Source organism: Pipistrellus kuhlii, unplaced genomic scaffold, assembly GCF_014108245.1.
Source record: "Pipistrellus kuhlii isolate mPipKuh1 unplaced genomic scaffold, mPipKuh1.p scaffold_m20_p_51, whole genome shotgun sequence".
NCBI classification, from domain to species: domain Eukaryota; kingdom Metazoa; phylum Chordata; class Mammalia; order Chiroptera; family Vespertilionidae; genus Pipistrellus; species Pipistrellus kuhlii.
Window position 1 is genome coordinate 1,619,937 of NW_023425553.1, and position 15,088 is coordinate 1,635,024.

Below are 15,088 nucleotides of genomic sequence, written 5' to 3' on the forward strand. Positions count from 1 at the left end.
AAGAATTACATAAGGGAAATAAAAAAAGAAAACAGGAAACACAAATTCCTGGAAGATAAAAAGCAGAGAGGCGTGGACACTGAGAGGTTGGAGGTGTAGGTGACCACAAGAGCCAAAGATCCCTGAAATGAAAAGATAGGGACAGAGTTGGGGGTCCAGGAGCTCCTGAATTTGGAAAGGGGCGGGACGGGGAGACAAGGAATACCAAAGGCACTGGTGGGTTTAAGAATGGGGGGCGGGGGCACCCAGTGTTTGGCAGGAAGGGGAGGCCACTCTCCTGGCAGGAAGCTGCGCTACAGAAAGGGGGCGGAGACTGCTGCAGCGGTAGCGGCTGGTGGGATCCCAATGAGGCAGAGGGGCCTCTGCCGCCGACCTGAGGCTGAGGGTCCTCAGGCACCGCACTGGAGACGCAGCCGCCATCCTCCTGGCCCGCCCCGCCGCCCCCCTGGACGCGCTCCGGGCGCACCTACCCTCTCCAAGCAGCGCTTGCAAGCTCGGGGGGCGCGCCGCCCGCTCTTTCTCCCTCCACGCGGGCTCCCGCGAAGGCAGCAGCGAGGTGTCCGGTCTGGGCACGTGAGGCCCGCTCTCCGGAGGTGGACGCCGGGCAGGCAAGGCTGCTGGTGGGTACCAGCTGGAAAGAGAGCGGTGCGCTCCTGCGGGAGATGGAGGGGGAAGATGGAGGGGGGAGAGGGGCAGGGGGAGAGGGGCGAGGCTGGCTAGCGCTGAGGCTGGGGTGCTGGGGCTGCTGGACAGTGAGCGCCCGCCCTGGGTCCGAGCTGGGGAGGGGAGCGCTCTGCGGGGGATTTCGAGGGGACTCCAGGGCCGGCGGTGCAGGCAGGGGGGTGCAGGCTGGGGCTTGGAAGTCTCAAGCAGCCTACCCCCGCTGCAGAGTTCCTACCCCAGCCCGCACCGCCCGCTGCCCTTCCCAGGCAGCGCAGCCTGCAGGCGCCCTGGACAGAGCAGCTTGCAGGCTGCAGCCAGGACTTGCAGCGCTGGCTACAGCTCGCTCATGGGGGAATGTAGTTGCAGCGCGGGGTACAAAGAGACCTCGCTGCCTGCGGAGCAGCACCTTGGGGCATCTGAGTGTCTGTCTCCCACATTCTCCCTCTTCTCTCCCCGCTCGCTCTGGCTGCAGGCATGAAGACCTCAGGCGTGCAGGAAGCCGAAGGGCAGCCAGCCAAGGCCCCCGCGGGACGGGCCGCTGGGGCCGCAAACACCATGAAGAAGAAAAGCTGCCCCAAGAAGCAGAGGGGCAGACCCTCGTCCCAGCCCCGCAGGAGCCTTGTGGGCTGCAGGATCTCCCACGGGTGGAAGGAAGGCGACGAGCCCATCACCCAGTGGAAAGGGACCGTCCTGGACCAGGTGCCCATCAACCCCGCTCTGTACCTGGTCAAATACGATGGCATTGACTGTGTCTATGGACTGGAACTGCACAGGGATGAGAGAGTCTTGTCTCTTAAGGTTCTCTCAGACAGGGTGGCATCCTCTCAAGACACGGATGCAAACCTGGCCAGCTCCATCATTGGCAAAGCGGTGGAGCATCTGTTTGAGGGCGAGCACGGGGCCAAGGATGAGTGGAGAGGGATGGTGTTGGCCCAAGCGCCCATCATGAAAGCGTGGTTCTACATCACCTATGAGAAAGATCCCGTCCTGTACATGTACCAGCTTCTGGATGACTACAAGGAAGGAGACCTCCGCATCATGCCAGATCCCAGCGAGCCCCCTCCAGCCGAGAGGGATCCCGGGGTTGTGGATGGCCTGATAGGCAAGCACGTGGAATATACCAAAGAAGATGGCTCCAAACGCATCGGCATGGTGATTCACCAAGTGGAGGCCAAACCCTCAGTGTACTTCATCAAGTTTGAGGATGATTTCCATATCTATGTCTACGATTTGGTGAAAAAGTTCTAACTGTTAGTGTAGAGTTGGCCACATTTGTGAAGACGAATGTCTAGGTTGTGGCTATGCAAAATAATGTTGTTTTTGGGTGTGTTGGAATTTAAGGGTCCCATTGATTTAGCATCTTTGCCAGCATAACTATTGTTTGTTCTGAAGAATACAAATGTGTGTGGACATGCCATGTGTGGAAGGACTTTATCATGTGGAGGAGACTGGGGGTGTTTGGTGGATGGCGCATGAAAGGAAGGGGCAGCTGTAAATTCGGGCTGTGAATAAAGTTCAGCTAGCATCATCATCAGTCATCTAAAAATGGCATAGGACTTAGCTGGCCTGCTCTGGGAAGGAGGGAGGAGAAGGGACCAGAGCTGGGCTGTGGGGGAGGGCAGAGGGAGGTTGCTGCTGAGGAAGCAGTGGGGAGGGGCCAGAACTGGAGGGGCTTCCTGGGGGGAGGCTGTGTGAGGAGGGGGAGGCCCCAGCTGGGAGGAGATGAGAATAACAGAGGGAGAGGGAGATCTTGGGGCTTAGAGGAAAGCAGACTGAAGAACTGGAGTGGAGAGGGCACAGAGAATCTCAGGAGAGGTCCAGAGCCAGGGGAGAAAGACAAAGCTGGCAGAGATTAGGGGAGTGGCTACAGGATACTCTAAGGTGGGACTAGGCCTGTGAGGACCAAAGGGCCAGGGACACTGAAGAAGGAGGAATCCTAAGAAGAAAGCCTGCCCCAGGGAGAGATCCTACAGACAAAGAGGTGTGGGGAGTGGGCCGAGGGGAGAGGGGAGAGGAGAGGCCCAGGAGCATCTTGCACTTCTGACAGGTCCACATTTCTGTCCCTGGCTCTGGGCCCAGAGGATGTGGCAAAGGAGAGAAGCCAGGTAGGTGGCCTGCGGGTTCCCTAGAAGGTATTTTGACAGGGAGGACTCAAGAGTTAAGCAGGAGCCAGGTTTACACTTAAAGGTTCATTTCAGGGACTTCATGGACTGGAACTTCACAGAGATGGGAGAGTCTTGTCTGCAAAGCAGGACCCCGGACCCTGGGCCTAAACACACTCACATTGTGCATTCAGCCTCATTGCTCAGAGGACCCAAGTGCAACAGATCTTGGACCTGAAGGTCTTGGTTCTTTTACCCTACACTGCCTAAACCACATGTGTCAAACACAAGGCCCGCGGGCCAAATTCGTCCCGCCAGGCCTTGCAATGTGGCCCGCACCGCGCTGTCATCACTGCACTCCGCTGCGTTTCCATCACAATGACAGTTTATGACTGTTCAGTAAACCATTCGGCCCGTGATTTAGGCTGGATTTTAGATTTTGGCCCCTTCTCTGATTGAGTTCGACACCCCTAGCCTAAACAATTCCTGTGGGAATGGGTCGGTGGGGCTCTCAGATCTTAAGAGCTGTGCCATGTCGCATCTGGAAAGTATTTTATGCACAAAAATGGAACCTTGCAGAACCCAGCAGCATTAGTCCCCTCATTGTTCTTTCTCTGGCGGGACTGAACCTTGCTTCCCTTCAGAGGAGGGACATCAGAGGATTGCGCCTACTGTCATACATGACAGTCCATACTTCTCACAGTTGGCTTCAGTCCATGCCTCTCACAGTTGTTGCCAGCCAGTGCTGCACCAAACAGGTCTGCTGTCCCCAGAAGCCCCATCTGTTGGCTGTATCCCAACAGGTCTGCTGCTCTTAAGGAAGTCCAGGCACATGGGGAGCAGTGATGGGAGTGTGTGCAGCTGTGTTTCCAGGTGAGATAGAGGGCCTGGGGAATTCAGGCTGGGATGTGTGGCTTGGTGTAACTGACTCCTTTGGCTCCGTATTGCCACATGGAGGTGTAGTGGTTGTGTGTGCGAGGCTGCAGTAACCCCAGTAAAGTCCCTCAGACATAGGGTGTTTTGACACATGGGCCCCTCTCTTCCTCTCCTTCTGCCCTTTCCCCTTTGCTGCCACGGAAGGTCCCCTCAAAGCCCTCTCTCTGGTTTCCTCATCCCACAGTTCACCAAAATATACCCCTGCCTTAATGATAGAGTTCTGGTCACTCCCTACTCCCCAGCTTCAACTAACTCCATGTGTAGCAGTGGGAGGATGGGGGAGGAAGCTTCCAAGAGTTAAACAATTTGTAACTTATCTTCCTTCTCCACCCTACATTACCTGAAGTTGTTTGTTTCAAAATTGATACAAACAACCCCACCTCATCATAGCAGGGGTTAATTTTCTTTCATATATCACACAATTTTAGTCCGACAAACACCGGCTTAGGGATACTCATGAGCTAATTTCAGCCAGCTGTCATGTTTTACTTGATCTTACTGTTTTTTGTTTTCTAATTAACATAGTTTTCTATGCTTTTATAACTACTTGGACATTTGGGAAATTTCTTATTTCTGGTCCACCTGTAAAAAAACAAAAGGAAACTGAGGGTTATGGTCCAAATTTCAACAAGGATACAGCGGCTGAGTCTGAGGAAGCCCATTATAGACTCAGATGCTCTCAAGCCAGCCAAACTCCCAGCTGGCCTGCTTTACTCTAATGAATAAAATGCCCAGTTGTGCTTTGAAGTCATTAGTGTGTGTAGCTTTGAGGCAAAACCCAGGGAAAACTGACTAGCTCCCTTTTTGGCTTACTTTGACCCCATTTTTTGTCTGTTTGAGCTTCATCGCACCTATAGTAACTACAGGTAGCTCTCTGCTGCTAGGCAGTCTTCTAGGCACAGGAACATATGATGTGGTAATGATCAAAAGAATCAAAAGAATCCTACCCTCTTGGAATTTTTATTTCAGTGTGCCAGACAGTAGGCAAGATATATTCAATAGATGGAAGTTATTTTCAAAGTGATAGGTGTTAAGAAGGAAAATACAGAAAGCAAGGAATGAGGAATGGAAATTCCAGACAGGAGTCTGAAATTGAATAGATGGGAAAGCCCAGGAGAGCTTCGCTGAGAACATGGCTTTTGAATGAAGATCTGAAGGCAGTCAGAGGAATGGCCTTGTGCACATCTGGGAAAGGAGCCTTACAGGTAGAGGGACAGCAAGTGTGGTCTTTCATGTTATAGAAACAATAAGGATACCAGCATGCCTGAAGCTGAGGGAGTGAGACAGAGTTCAGAGAGGTGCTGGGGATCTGGGAGAAGCAGGAAGTTTAGAGCCTTGGAAGTGCTAGAATGGAATTGGTTTTACACTGATTGTAATGGGGAACCATTTGAATATTTTTAACAAAATTGTGATGTGATTTGTCTCATATTTTAACCGGATCACTCTGGAACCTTGGGAAAGTACTTTGTATAGATTGCAAGGATTAGAACAGGGAGGTCTGATATCAGTGACAGAGAGAGATCTACAAACTGATTTGCATGCATGAAAAGGGAATCATAAGTGACATTTCATATAAATGACAAGTGTCTTTTTATTCAATAAAGGGTGCTAGATGAATCTGTTTTTCATAAGCCAAATAGTAAACATATCTCTTCCTCACACTTTGTACAAAAAACAATTTCCAAGTGGATAAAGGTTAACTCTTAAATTTAGAAAGTTAAATTTATAAAATTTTAAAATTCAAGTGGAAGAGAATGTTTATAGTTTTCCTAATGGGAATGGGGACTATTTTTTAAAGGGCCATAATACTGTATAATTTACTTAGTCAATTAAGTGTATTGTTTTTATACTTGTCAGAATATAAAGTACGTAAGTATGTGATTTCCCTTTTTTTTTTTTTTCACTTATGTATTCCAGATACTTAAAATAAGATCTGGCACAGATTTGGTGCTCAATACTATTTCTTGAATTTATATGTCTAAGCAATAATCAGAAAAATGGCAATAAAAATGACATACAATTTCATATGCATTAGATTAGCAACAGGCATGAAGTTTAAAAATGTGTTGTCAACTAGATAAACAAGTGGGAGAATCTATACATTGTTGGTAGGAGTTCAAATGGAGATAAATTTGCCATTATATAGTGACTTGGAAGATATTATAGTCCAGCAATTTTACTTTTTACCTGATTGGAAGACAATTCTGTATGGATCTTTCATGTTTCTATGCATTTTGCAAGCAACCACTGAATGTCTTTTGTTCGCTACCTTCTGTTGAAGAATGTTTGGATAACGAACATCTTTGTAAGATGAGCTGGTGGTCCCCTTTGTTGCAATGGGCAGAAATGTTTGTTACAATATAATAAATTCAATGTCTGAAGGCATGTTTACTGCCCATTATAAACGATGAGGTTAATTAAACTGAAATTTCCTTTCCTCTGTATGTGTGTGTCAGATGCCCATTTTGCCTCACCCTATGGTAAGTCGGCCTCAGGGATTCAGGATGAAATTGCTGCTGCTCTGGCTGTGGCTGTTGCTGTGAATACTAAAATATTAATGAGGAGGAATTGAGGAAGAGAGGTTGCAGGATGAGGACCAGGGAGTGGATTCAAAAGACAGATGCTCGAACCAAGCATTGTTTGTTGCAAATTCAACTCTTGGTGGGGCCTCAAGCTCACTCCATTGTAACAAATAATGCTAAGACCGATCCTGGATAAGTAGCATGTTTTGTCTCTCTTACGTAACAGTGAGAGACAAACAATGACACTGCAGTTAAAGCAAGTTAAATTACGAGAATTAGGGGCAGAACTTTTGCAAGTTGGAGTTGGATATGTGAGAACTGGGGAAAATGCTTGTAAAGTGAAGAATGTAAACAGTTTGGCTGTCTTATGACTCAGCCCATCCATCACATGATCATACAAGCTTTAAATACTTTCAGAGATGATAGCAAATAACTCAGTTACTTTTTGTTTGGTTGGCTGGTTTTAGTAATATTGGCTCTCTTGGGGAGATTTTTCTAAGACAACCAATCTCCTATTTATATCATAAATGAGTCATTAAATAGTATTTGGGCTCTTACTGCCCAAGATTTTACTAATGAAGTTAACCACCTAAGAATGAGAAACAGAATAAAAGAAATGTAGATAAATTCTTAATGATCTATCTCTCACCCTTGGAAAACTTCCCTAGCTCTTACCTTGAAAACATGGGAGAAAATAAGAGATATTATTTTACTAATGAGGTAGCAGACACCCTGGGCTATTTTGAATTTCTCACATAAGTTTATTGCTGTGTGAACCAAGTCAGCCAGTGTGTCTTTGAAACCTAGTTTTACTGGAAAATAATGTGAATGTGCCTGCTGAGTCAAAACATCGTCTAAGGCAAAAATAGATGATGTTAGCCATGAGGGTTTTGCTACCTGATATAGAGCATTGAGTCATCCGAAAACATGGAAAGTGAGATTGCACAAGACACAAGCAACCACTATGTCACACAGAATTGAAAGTAAAGGTACAGAGCTGCTCTCCTATGATGTTGAAAACTCACTCACTCTCTCTCTCTCTCTCTCTCTCTCTCTCTCTCTCTCTCTCCTTCCTTTCCTCCCTCCCTCTCCCTCTCTTCCTTTATTCTGCCTTCTTATTTTTTATTTCACCCATCAACCTACACCCACTCCTTTAGCAACCGTCAGTCAACATGTTCTCTATATTTATGGGTCTTTTTCTGTTTTATTTATTAATATGTTTTGTTTTGTCTTTTAGATACCACCTATAAGTGAAATCATACAGTATTTGTTTTCTGTATCTTTGTTATAGTAAATAATGCTGCAGTGTATCGTTTTTAATTAGTGTGTCTGTTTTCTTTAGATAAATACCCAGAAGTGGAATTGCTGGGTCATATGGCAGCTCTATTTTTGTTTTTTTAAAGATCCTATGTACTGTTTTCCATAGTAGCTGTAGCAATTTACAGTTCCACCAACAATGCACAAGGGGTCTCTTTTCTCCACATCTTCCTCCACACTTGTTGTTTGATTTATTGATGGTAGTCATTCTAGTAGCTATGAGATGATATCTCATTGTGGTTTTAATTTGTATTTCTCTAATGATTAGTGATGTTGAGCATTTTTTCATGTTTGTTGGCCATCTATCTGTCCTCTTTGGAGAAGTATCTATTTAGATTCTCTGCCTATTTTTAATTGGATTGATTGTTGTTGTTTTTAGTGTTATGAGTTCTTTATATATTTTGTATATTAACCCCTTATCAGATGTATCACTTATTAATATCTTTTCTCATTCAGTAGGTTGTCTTTTTTTCTTGATGTTTTTCTTCACTGTGCAAAAGCTTTTTAGTTTGATGTAGTACCATTTATTTATTTTTGCTTTTGCTGCCCTTGCTTGAGGAGACATAACAAAAAAGATATTGCTGAAAGCAATGCCAGAGTTTACTCCCATGATTTTTTCTAGGAGTTTTATGGTTTCAGGTCTTACATACAATGCAAAGCTTTTCTAATAGTACACGGCTGCTCTCTACCTCCATGCTCCCTGAATCCTCCCTCTCTTTTAACCCAACCACAGCTACTACTATGAGGAGAAAAATGCTTACTAGTAGAGATGAGGCTGGGTCTTCTCTGTCCCTAATGGAGATCAAATGCTACATGCATCCATCTAAGTAGGCTGAGGAGTTATGGTGAGGGGAGAGATGACTCTGTTAGATATGGCTATCCCAGTCACTACTCTACAGGACCTGTGGGAGGCTTCAGCATCTAGATACCGCTTACAAGTGAAATCATACAGTATTTGCCTTCCTTATCTTAGCTATAGTAAATAATGCTACAATGAACATAGGGTACATGTATCATTTTTAAAACTATTTATATATATGTATATGTATATGTATATATATATATATATATATATATATATATATATATATATATATTATTGATTTCAGAGAGGAAGGGAGAGGAAGAGAGATAGAAACATCAATGATGAGAGAGAATCAGTGATCGGCTGCCTCCTGCACGCCCCACACTGGGTTGAGCCCACAGCCTGGGCATGCACCCTGACCAAGAATCAAACTGTGACCTGGTTCATAGGTCAACCTGCAACCACTGAGCCACGCCGGCCATGCCATGCATCATTTTTAATTAGTGTTTTTGTTTTCTTTGGACAAATGTGTTTTCTTTAGTAATGGGTTTGGCTGGGTTTAGAGCAGGAAAACTCAAATATGACATTGTGAGTAAAACCTTTAGGACCAATTATGTGCAGCCTTGGTGTTACCTCTACATCTGAATATATAGTAGGAATGGGTGTTTGTATTTCCCTGTCCCATAACTGATAGATGAAATTTAGTCTCATGTAGGGAAATGTTACTGAGGAACATAAATTACTCCCCCACAAGCCTCTCTACCTAACCCTGGGTGGTTTATCACAAAGAATACAGAATCTTAGGAGGAAAATAAGATAACTATAGCTATGATTAAATACTTAAAGAAAGTAGGAGATGCCAGATCTCTATAAAGCAATCATGTATGTTCACTGTAAAAGTCTAAGAAGAGCTGAAGACTTATAATGCTCATTGTCAAATAAATTCTTTCTCCTGTAGTCTCAGCTGTTGCAAACAGTATGACTCTAATTAATCTGTTACACACACTAATGGCACATGGTACACACTTTTGAACATTTATAGTACCTTTCCCCCCATAGTACTGGCACCTGAGGATCAACGTCTGTTCACATTTATGTGACAGATCTCTGATATATGTTTTGTAGTACTTCTTCAGAGTTACCAAAACTCTATTGTCATTTGTGAAAATTGGATAGGTCAGAAATTAGTGCAAGTGCTTATACACTCTGATTTCTCAAAATTTCACTATATATATGATGTTCTGATGGTCAGTAGTCATAAGCTTCAGTCTTAAAAGTGTTGCTTGTGGTATTATCATACATTCCTTAGGAAGAATGGCTGCAAACCTCCAAAGTAATTTGAGACCCTGCTTGCCAAGTAATGTTTCTTGGAACAGTGTAGGCAAAGTTACAATACTGAATCATCAGGCGGTCAAAGAAAAATGTCTCCTCAGCCCTTACCAATAAAAAGGAAGACTGGCACCAAACCGGATCCTTTGGATATTGGAAATAGTTTGTGATTGTTTGGGCATTCTGCTTGGTCCTTTAGATCAGCTAATCCACATACCATCTTTTGAGGGAGGGCCAAAACAATGTACAAAGTATGGAAACTGTCCAGCAAGCTGTGTCATGCTATGTTTAGTGCCCTACATTTATAATGACCACTTTGAGCTTAATGTCTCTGTAACTGATGATTTTCCAATTGGAGTCTTGGGCAAAAAGAAGCAATCTCTGCCTGGAGGTATGCCTTGGGGTTTGGGGTTTAGCTTTTCTTTTACATAAGTGTTAGATATATCCCTTTTGAAAAGCAACTATTAATGTGCTACTGGGTTCTTTTTATAACTGAATATCTTAACCATAGAGGCCTTGTATCTTTCTAGCCTGAAGTTCCCTTTTTTGTAATGATCAATTCCAAAATGACACCTATTATGGTGAGAAAAGATCAACAAACCTTGCTTGCCAAAGGTAAATAATATATATTAAAACTTACCTCTCCATACTCAAGTGGTATATAATCTTTTCTAAAATTTTTCACCCAAGGATTTGTGATTTTAGAGAGAGAAAAAAAAAAAGAAAAAAAAAACTCCGTCAGACACATAGATTGACATAGATTGGTTGCCTCCTGTACACACTGTAGAAAAAACAATCTATATATACAAAAGTCTAAAGTGCAAATTTTCCCTGTGGGAGTTCAACTGGTAGACAGATCACTCGTTATGATGTGTGCTGGCCACCAGGGGGCAGCGCAGAATGAAGAGAGGCCCTAGTCAGCAGCCAAGGAAGGGAGGCCCTGGACAGCAGCTGGCAGCTGGAAAGAAGACCCTGACTGGCAGCTGGAAGGCCCCAAAGGGCCCTGATAGCCAGGCAGGCCTAGGGACCCTACCCATGCACGAATTTCATGCAATTGGCCTCTAGTTTTAGATATAATGTTACATGAAATAAACATTAATATTTTAAGAAAACTTATTTTAAGTATTATATGCATAAACATTCATATTTAAAGAAGAAAAGGTTTCAAATATAATAATATTACCAAAACTGACTAACATAGTATAATATCACAAAAGTTGTAGGAAGTATTAAAAATCTGCAAATAACAGGATTACTTCCATTATATTCTAAAATATTTTCCCCTCTGGTTCTATTTTTGTTCATTAGTTTATGTCATTCATTATATTCCACAAATGAGTGAGATCATATGATATTTATCTTTCTCTGACTGGCTTATTTCTCTAAGTATAATGCTCTCCAGGTCTATTCATGCTGCTGCAAATGGTAAGAATTCCTTCTTTTTTTACAGCAGTATATTATTCCATTGTGTAGATGTACCACAGCTTTTTAATCCACTCATCTGCTGATGGGCACTTAGGTTGTTTCCAGATCTTAGCTATGGTAAATTGTGCTGCTATGAACATAGGGATGCATATATCCTTTCTGATTGGTGTTTTTGATTTCTTGAGATATAGTCCTAGAAGTGGGATTACTGGTTCAAATGGGAGTTCCATTTTTTATTTTTTGAGGAAACTCCATACTGTTTTCCATAGTGGCTGCACCAATATGCATTCCCACCAGCAGTGCAGGAGGGTTCCTTTTTCTCCGCATCCTCACCAGCACTTGTCATTTGTTGATTTGTTGATGATAGCCATTCTGGCAGGTATAAGATGGTACCGCATTGTTGTTTTGATTTGCATCTCTCAGATGATTAGTGACTTTGAGCATGTTTTCATATGTCTCTTGGCCTTCTGTATGACCTCTTTCAAAAAGTGTTTATTATCTCCTCTGCCCATTTTTTTATTAGATTGTTTATCTTCCTTTTGTTAAGTTGTATGAGTTCTTGTAAATTTTGGAGGTTAAGTCCTTATCTGAAATAACATTGGCAAATGTGTTCTCCCATGCAGTGGACTTTCTTGTTGTTTTGAGGGGGGGGAAATATATATATATATATATATATATATATATATATATATATATATATATATATATATTTTTTTTTTTTTCTGTATTGATCTCAGAGAGGAAGGGAGGAGAGATAGAAACATCAATGATGAGAGAGAATCATTGATCGGCTGCCTCCTGCATGTCCCCCACTGGGGATCAACCATGCAACCTGGGCATGTGCCCTTGGCTGGAATCAAACCCGAGACCCTTCAGTCTGCAGGCCAATGCTCTATCTACTGAGCCAATCTGGCTAGGGCTATTGATGGTTTCTTTTGCTGTGCAGAAGCTTTTTATTTTTATGTAGTCCCATTTGTTTATTTTCTCCTTAGTTTCCATTGCCCTACAAGCGGTATCAGTAAAGATATTGCTATGACATACATATGATATTTTGCTGCCTATGGAGTTTTCTAAGATTTTTATGGTTTCCCTTCTTACATTTAAGTCCTAAACAAACTCAAAATGGTTTGAGTTTGTTTTTGTGTATGGTGTAAGTTGGTGATATAGTTTAATATTTTTTTTTTTTTGCATCTATCTGACCAAATTTCCCAGCACCACTTATTGAAGAGATTGTCTTGACTCCATTGTATGCTCTTGCCTCCTTTGTCAAATATTAATTGAGCATAATGGCTTGGGTAGATTTCTGGGTTATCTCATCTGTTATGTTGATCTATATGCCTGTTTTTGTGCCAGTACCAGGTTGTTTTGATTATGATAGTTTTATAGTATAACTTGAAATCTGGTATTGTGATTCCTGAAAATTTTTCTTTCTCAAAATCGCTGCAGCTATTCAGGGTCTTTTTTTATTTCATATAAATTTTTGGAGTGTTAGTTCTAGCTTTATGAAATATGCTCTTGGTATTTTAATAAGGATTGCATTGAATCTGTAGATTGCCCTGGTAGTATGAACAGCTTATGTAAGCAGGCCCATTATCAGTTTTAATAATTTTTGGAATTACCATGACAGCAAAGTCAGCTACAAAATGATTAATAACCTGTTTTGCCATTTCTCCTGTAGATACAGTAGCCCATATGACTTTTGAAAAGGTGTCTATAGAGACATGTAATGCCCCAAGGCGTCCAAAGAAAGTATAATGTGTTATATCCATTTGCCACATATGGTCTCTTAGCAAACCTCTAGGGTTGACTACTGTGTTAGGCCCTTGAGGTAGATGTAACATGCAAGTGGGACATTCCTTAATAATCTGTTTTGCCTGTTGCCGAGTGATTGAGAATTATTTAGACAACATTTTGGCAGGCTGATGTAAAAGCTGATGAAATTCTAAGGCTTCTTTTAATAAAGCAACCAATTGATCAGCATGTGTATTTTGTGAAAGAACCAGGTAATACATTATGAGCCCTGATGTGAGTGATATAAAAAGGATATTGTACAATCTGCTGAACTCATTTAAATAGTAAAAATAAACTTTGGTTGAAACTGAGCCATTTCAACTGGGCAGATTCAATTCTATTCACTAAGTTTGCAGCGTAAAAACAGTCAGAGACAATATTAAGAGACTCTTGGAAATCCTGCAATGCAGCATTAATAACTTCTAGTTCGATTCTTTGTACAGAAGTATGACTGGTCAGTATGACTCAGTCTGAATTTATTGTACAATAGGCAGCTTTCCCATTAGATGATTAACCAGTAAAAACAGTTAAAGCTCCAGGAATACGTCCCTGCCTAGTATTTTTTGGTATAATGATGGAGGTATTATATAAAAATTGTAGTAATTTATCTTTTAATAGGTGACAACTAAGTTCCCCTGAATATCCACTTAACCCAATTTGCCAATTTATATCCGTCTGAAATAAAATTTCTAATTGCTTCCCAGTGAGGGGGGAGATAGATACACTCCCCTCTAAGCTGTTTACAACACTTTATAATTTGGAATATTAACTTAGCCAATAATTCTACACTACAGTTTTAGAGGATTGATGCCGTAGGTGGACCCATTCAATAATGGCAGGAGAGTTTTTATTTTGAATGTTTACTCCAGTGGTACTATTTGCAGTAGGGTTAATTTGTCCCCTTAAAGGTAATTCAGGTTGTACCTGTGCTACTTGGGCTGAGGAAATTGCCTGCTCAATTCTTAGCAACTCATTCCTAGCTTCATCTGTTAAAGTTTGGGGAGAGGAAAGATTTAAGTCACCTATCAATATATTAAATAAACTTTTCATTTCTCCTGTAGAGATCTTCAGATAAGTTCTTAACCAGTCAATGGCCCCTAAAAATTTCTGAAAGTCATTTAAAGTTTTGAGACAATTTTTCCTTATTTCCACCTTCTGAGGCCTAATGAATTGGTTTTCAATCATGGTCCCAGATATTGGAAAGGCGTTTCTCTATGTACCTTTTCTGGAAAAATTCTTAAGCCCCATTTAGGGAGTTCCTTTTCTAATTGGGAAAATATGGCCAAAGTCTGCTCTTCCCGTGGGCTTGCTAAGAGCAAGTCATCCATGTAATGAATAATGTAACATTGGTAGTATTTGTCCGTTAAAGGCTGAACAGCTTGAGCCACATATTTTTGAGACAATGTAGGGCTATTGGCCATTCCTTGAGGTAAAACCTTCCATTGATATATTTTCATGGGTTCTATACCGTGTTTCCCCGAAAATAAGACATCCTCTGAAAATAAGACCTACTTACAGGTTTCCTTCTGAGTGAAATATAAGGCATCCCCCGAAAATAAGCCCCCCCCCCCAGGCTAAACATGAGAGATTTGGTCCACTGATTCTGAAAGAAATGGAGTCACAAGAAATTCACCAGGAAATTCAGGAATTGGATTGTTATGATGATGTTCCAGAAGATGATGACATGATTGTCATTGAATAAATGAGTAAATTCTTGATACTGTAGGATTCACAGTTTGTCTGGTTTGTGTTGACAACTACCATACTACTGTACCGTATACAGGTAATAAATTTCCTTTATTTTCATTTAACAATAAATGTGTATCGTATTCTTCTTCATGGAAAAATAAGACATCCCCTGAAAATAAGACCTAGCGCATCTTTGGGAGCAAAAATTAATATAAGACACTGTCTTATTTTGGGGAAAACAGGGTATTATTAATAGATGGCATTGAAAATGCAAATCTCTGTTTATCTTGAGGTGCCAAGGGAATGGTGAAAAAAACAATCTTTAAGATCTACTACTATAAGAGACCAATCTAGAGGGATTTGTGAAGGCCCTGGGAGTCCAAGCTGTAAAGCTCCCATGGTTTGCATAGTATCATTAACTGCTCTAAGATTATGTAACAATCGCCGTTTTCCTGTTTCCTTCTTAGGGACTGTAAATATAGGAGTATTCCAAGGACTATTGGAAGGCT

At 42.1% G+C, this 15,088-nt stretch overlaps 1 protein-coding gene across 1 annotated transcript; it reads left to right on the forward strand.

Moving 5' to 3' along the window:
- Positions 1–275: 275 nt before the first annotated feature.
- LOC118706460 (spindlin-2) lies at positions 276–2,263 on the forward strand. The gene is made up of 2 exons (XM_036415796.2): positions 276–620; positions 1,136–2,263. The coding sequence occupies exon 2, from the start codon at positions 1,138–1,140 to the stop codon at positions 1,909–1,911; it is 774 nt and encodes a 257-aa protein (XP_036271689.1). The 5' UTR covers positions 276–620; positions 1,136–1,137; the 3' UTR covers positions 1,912–2,263.
- The last annotated feature ends 12,825 nt before the right edge of the window (positions 2,264–15,088 follow it).

What these genes read in the sequence shown, in the direction of transcription:
- LOC118706460 (XM_036415796.2), top strand. Translation starts at nt 1,138, where the DNA reads ATGAAGACCTCAGGCGTGCAGGAAGCCGAAGGGCAGCCAGCCAAGGCC.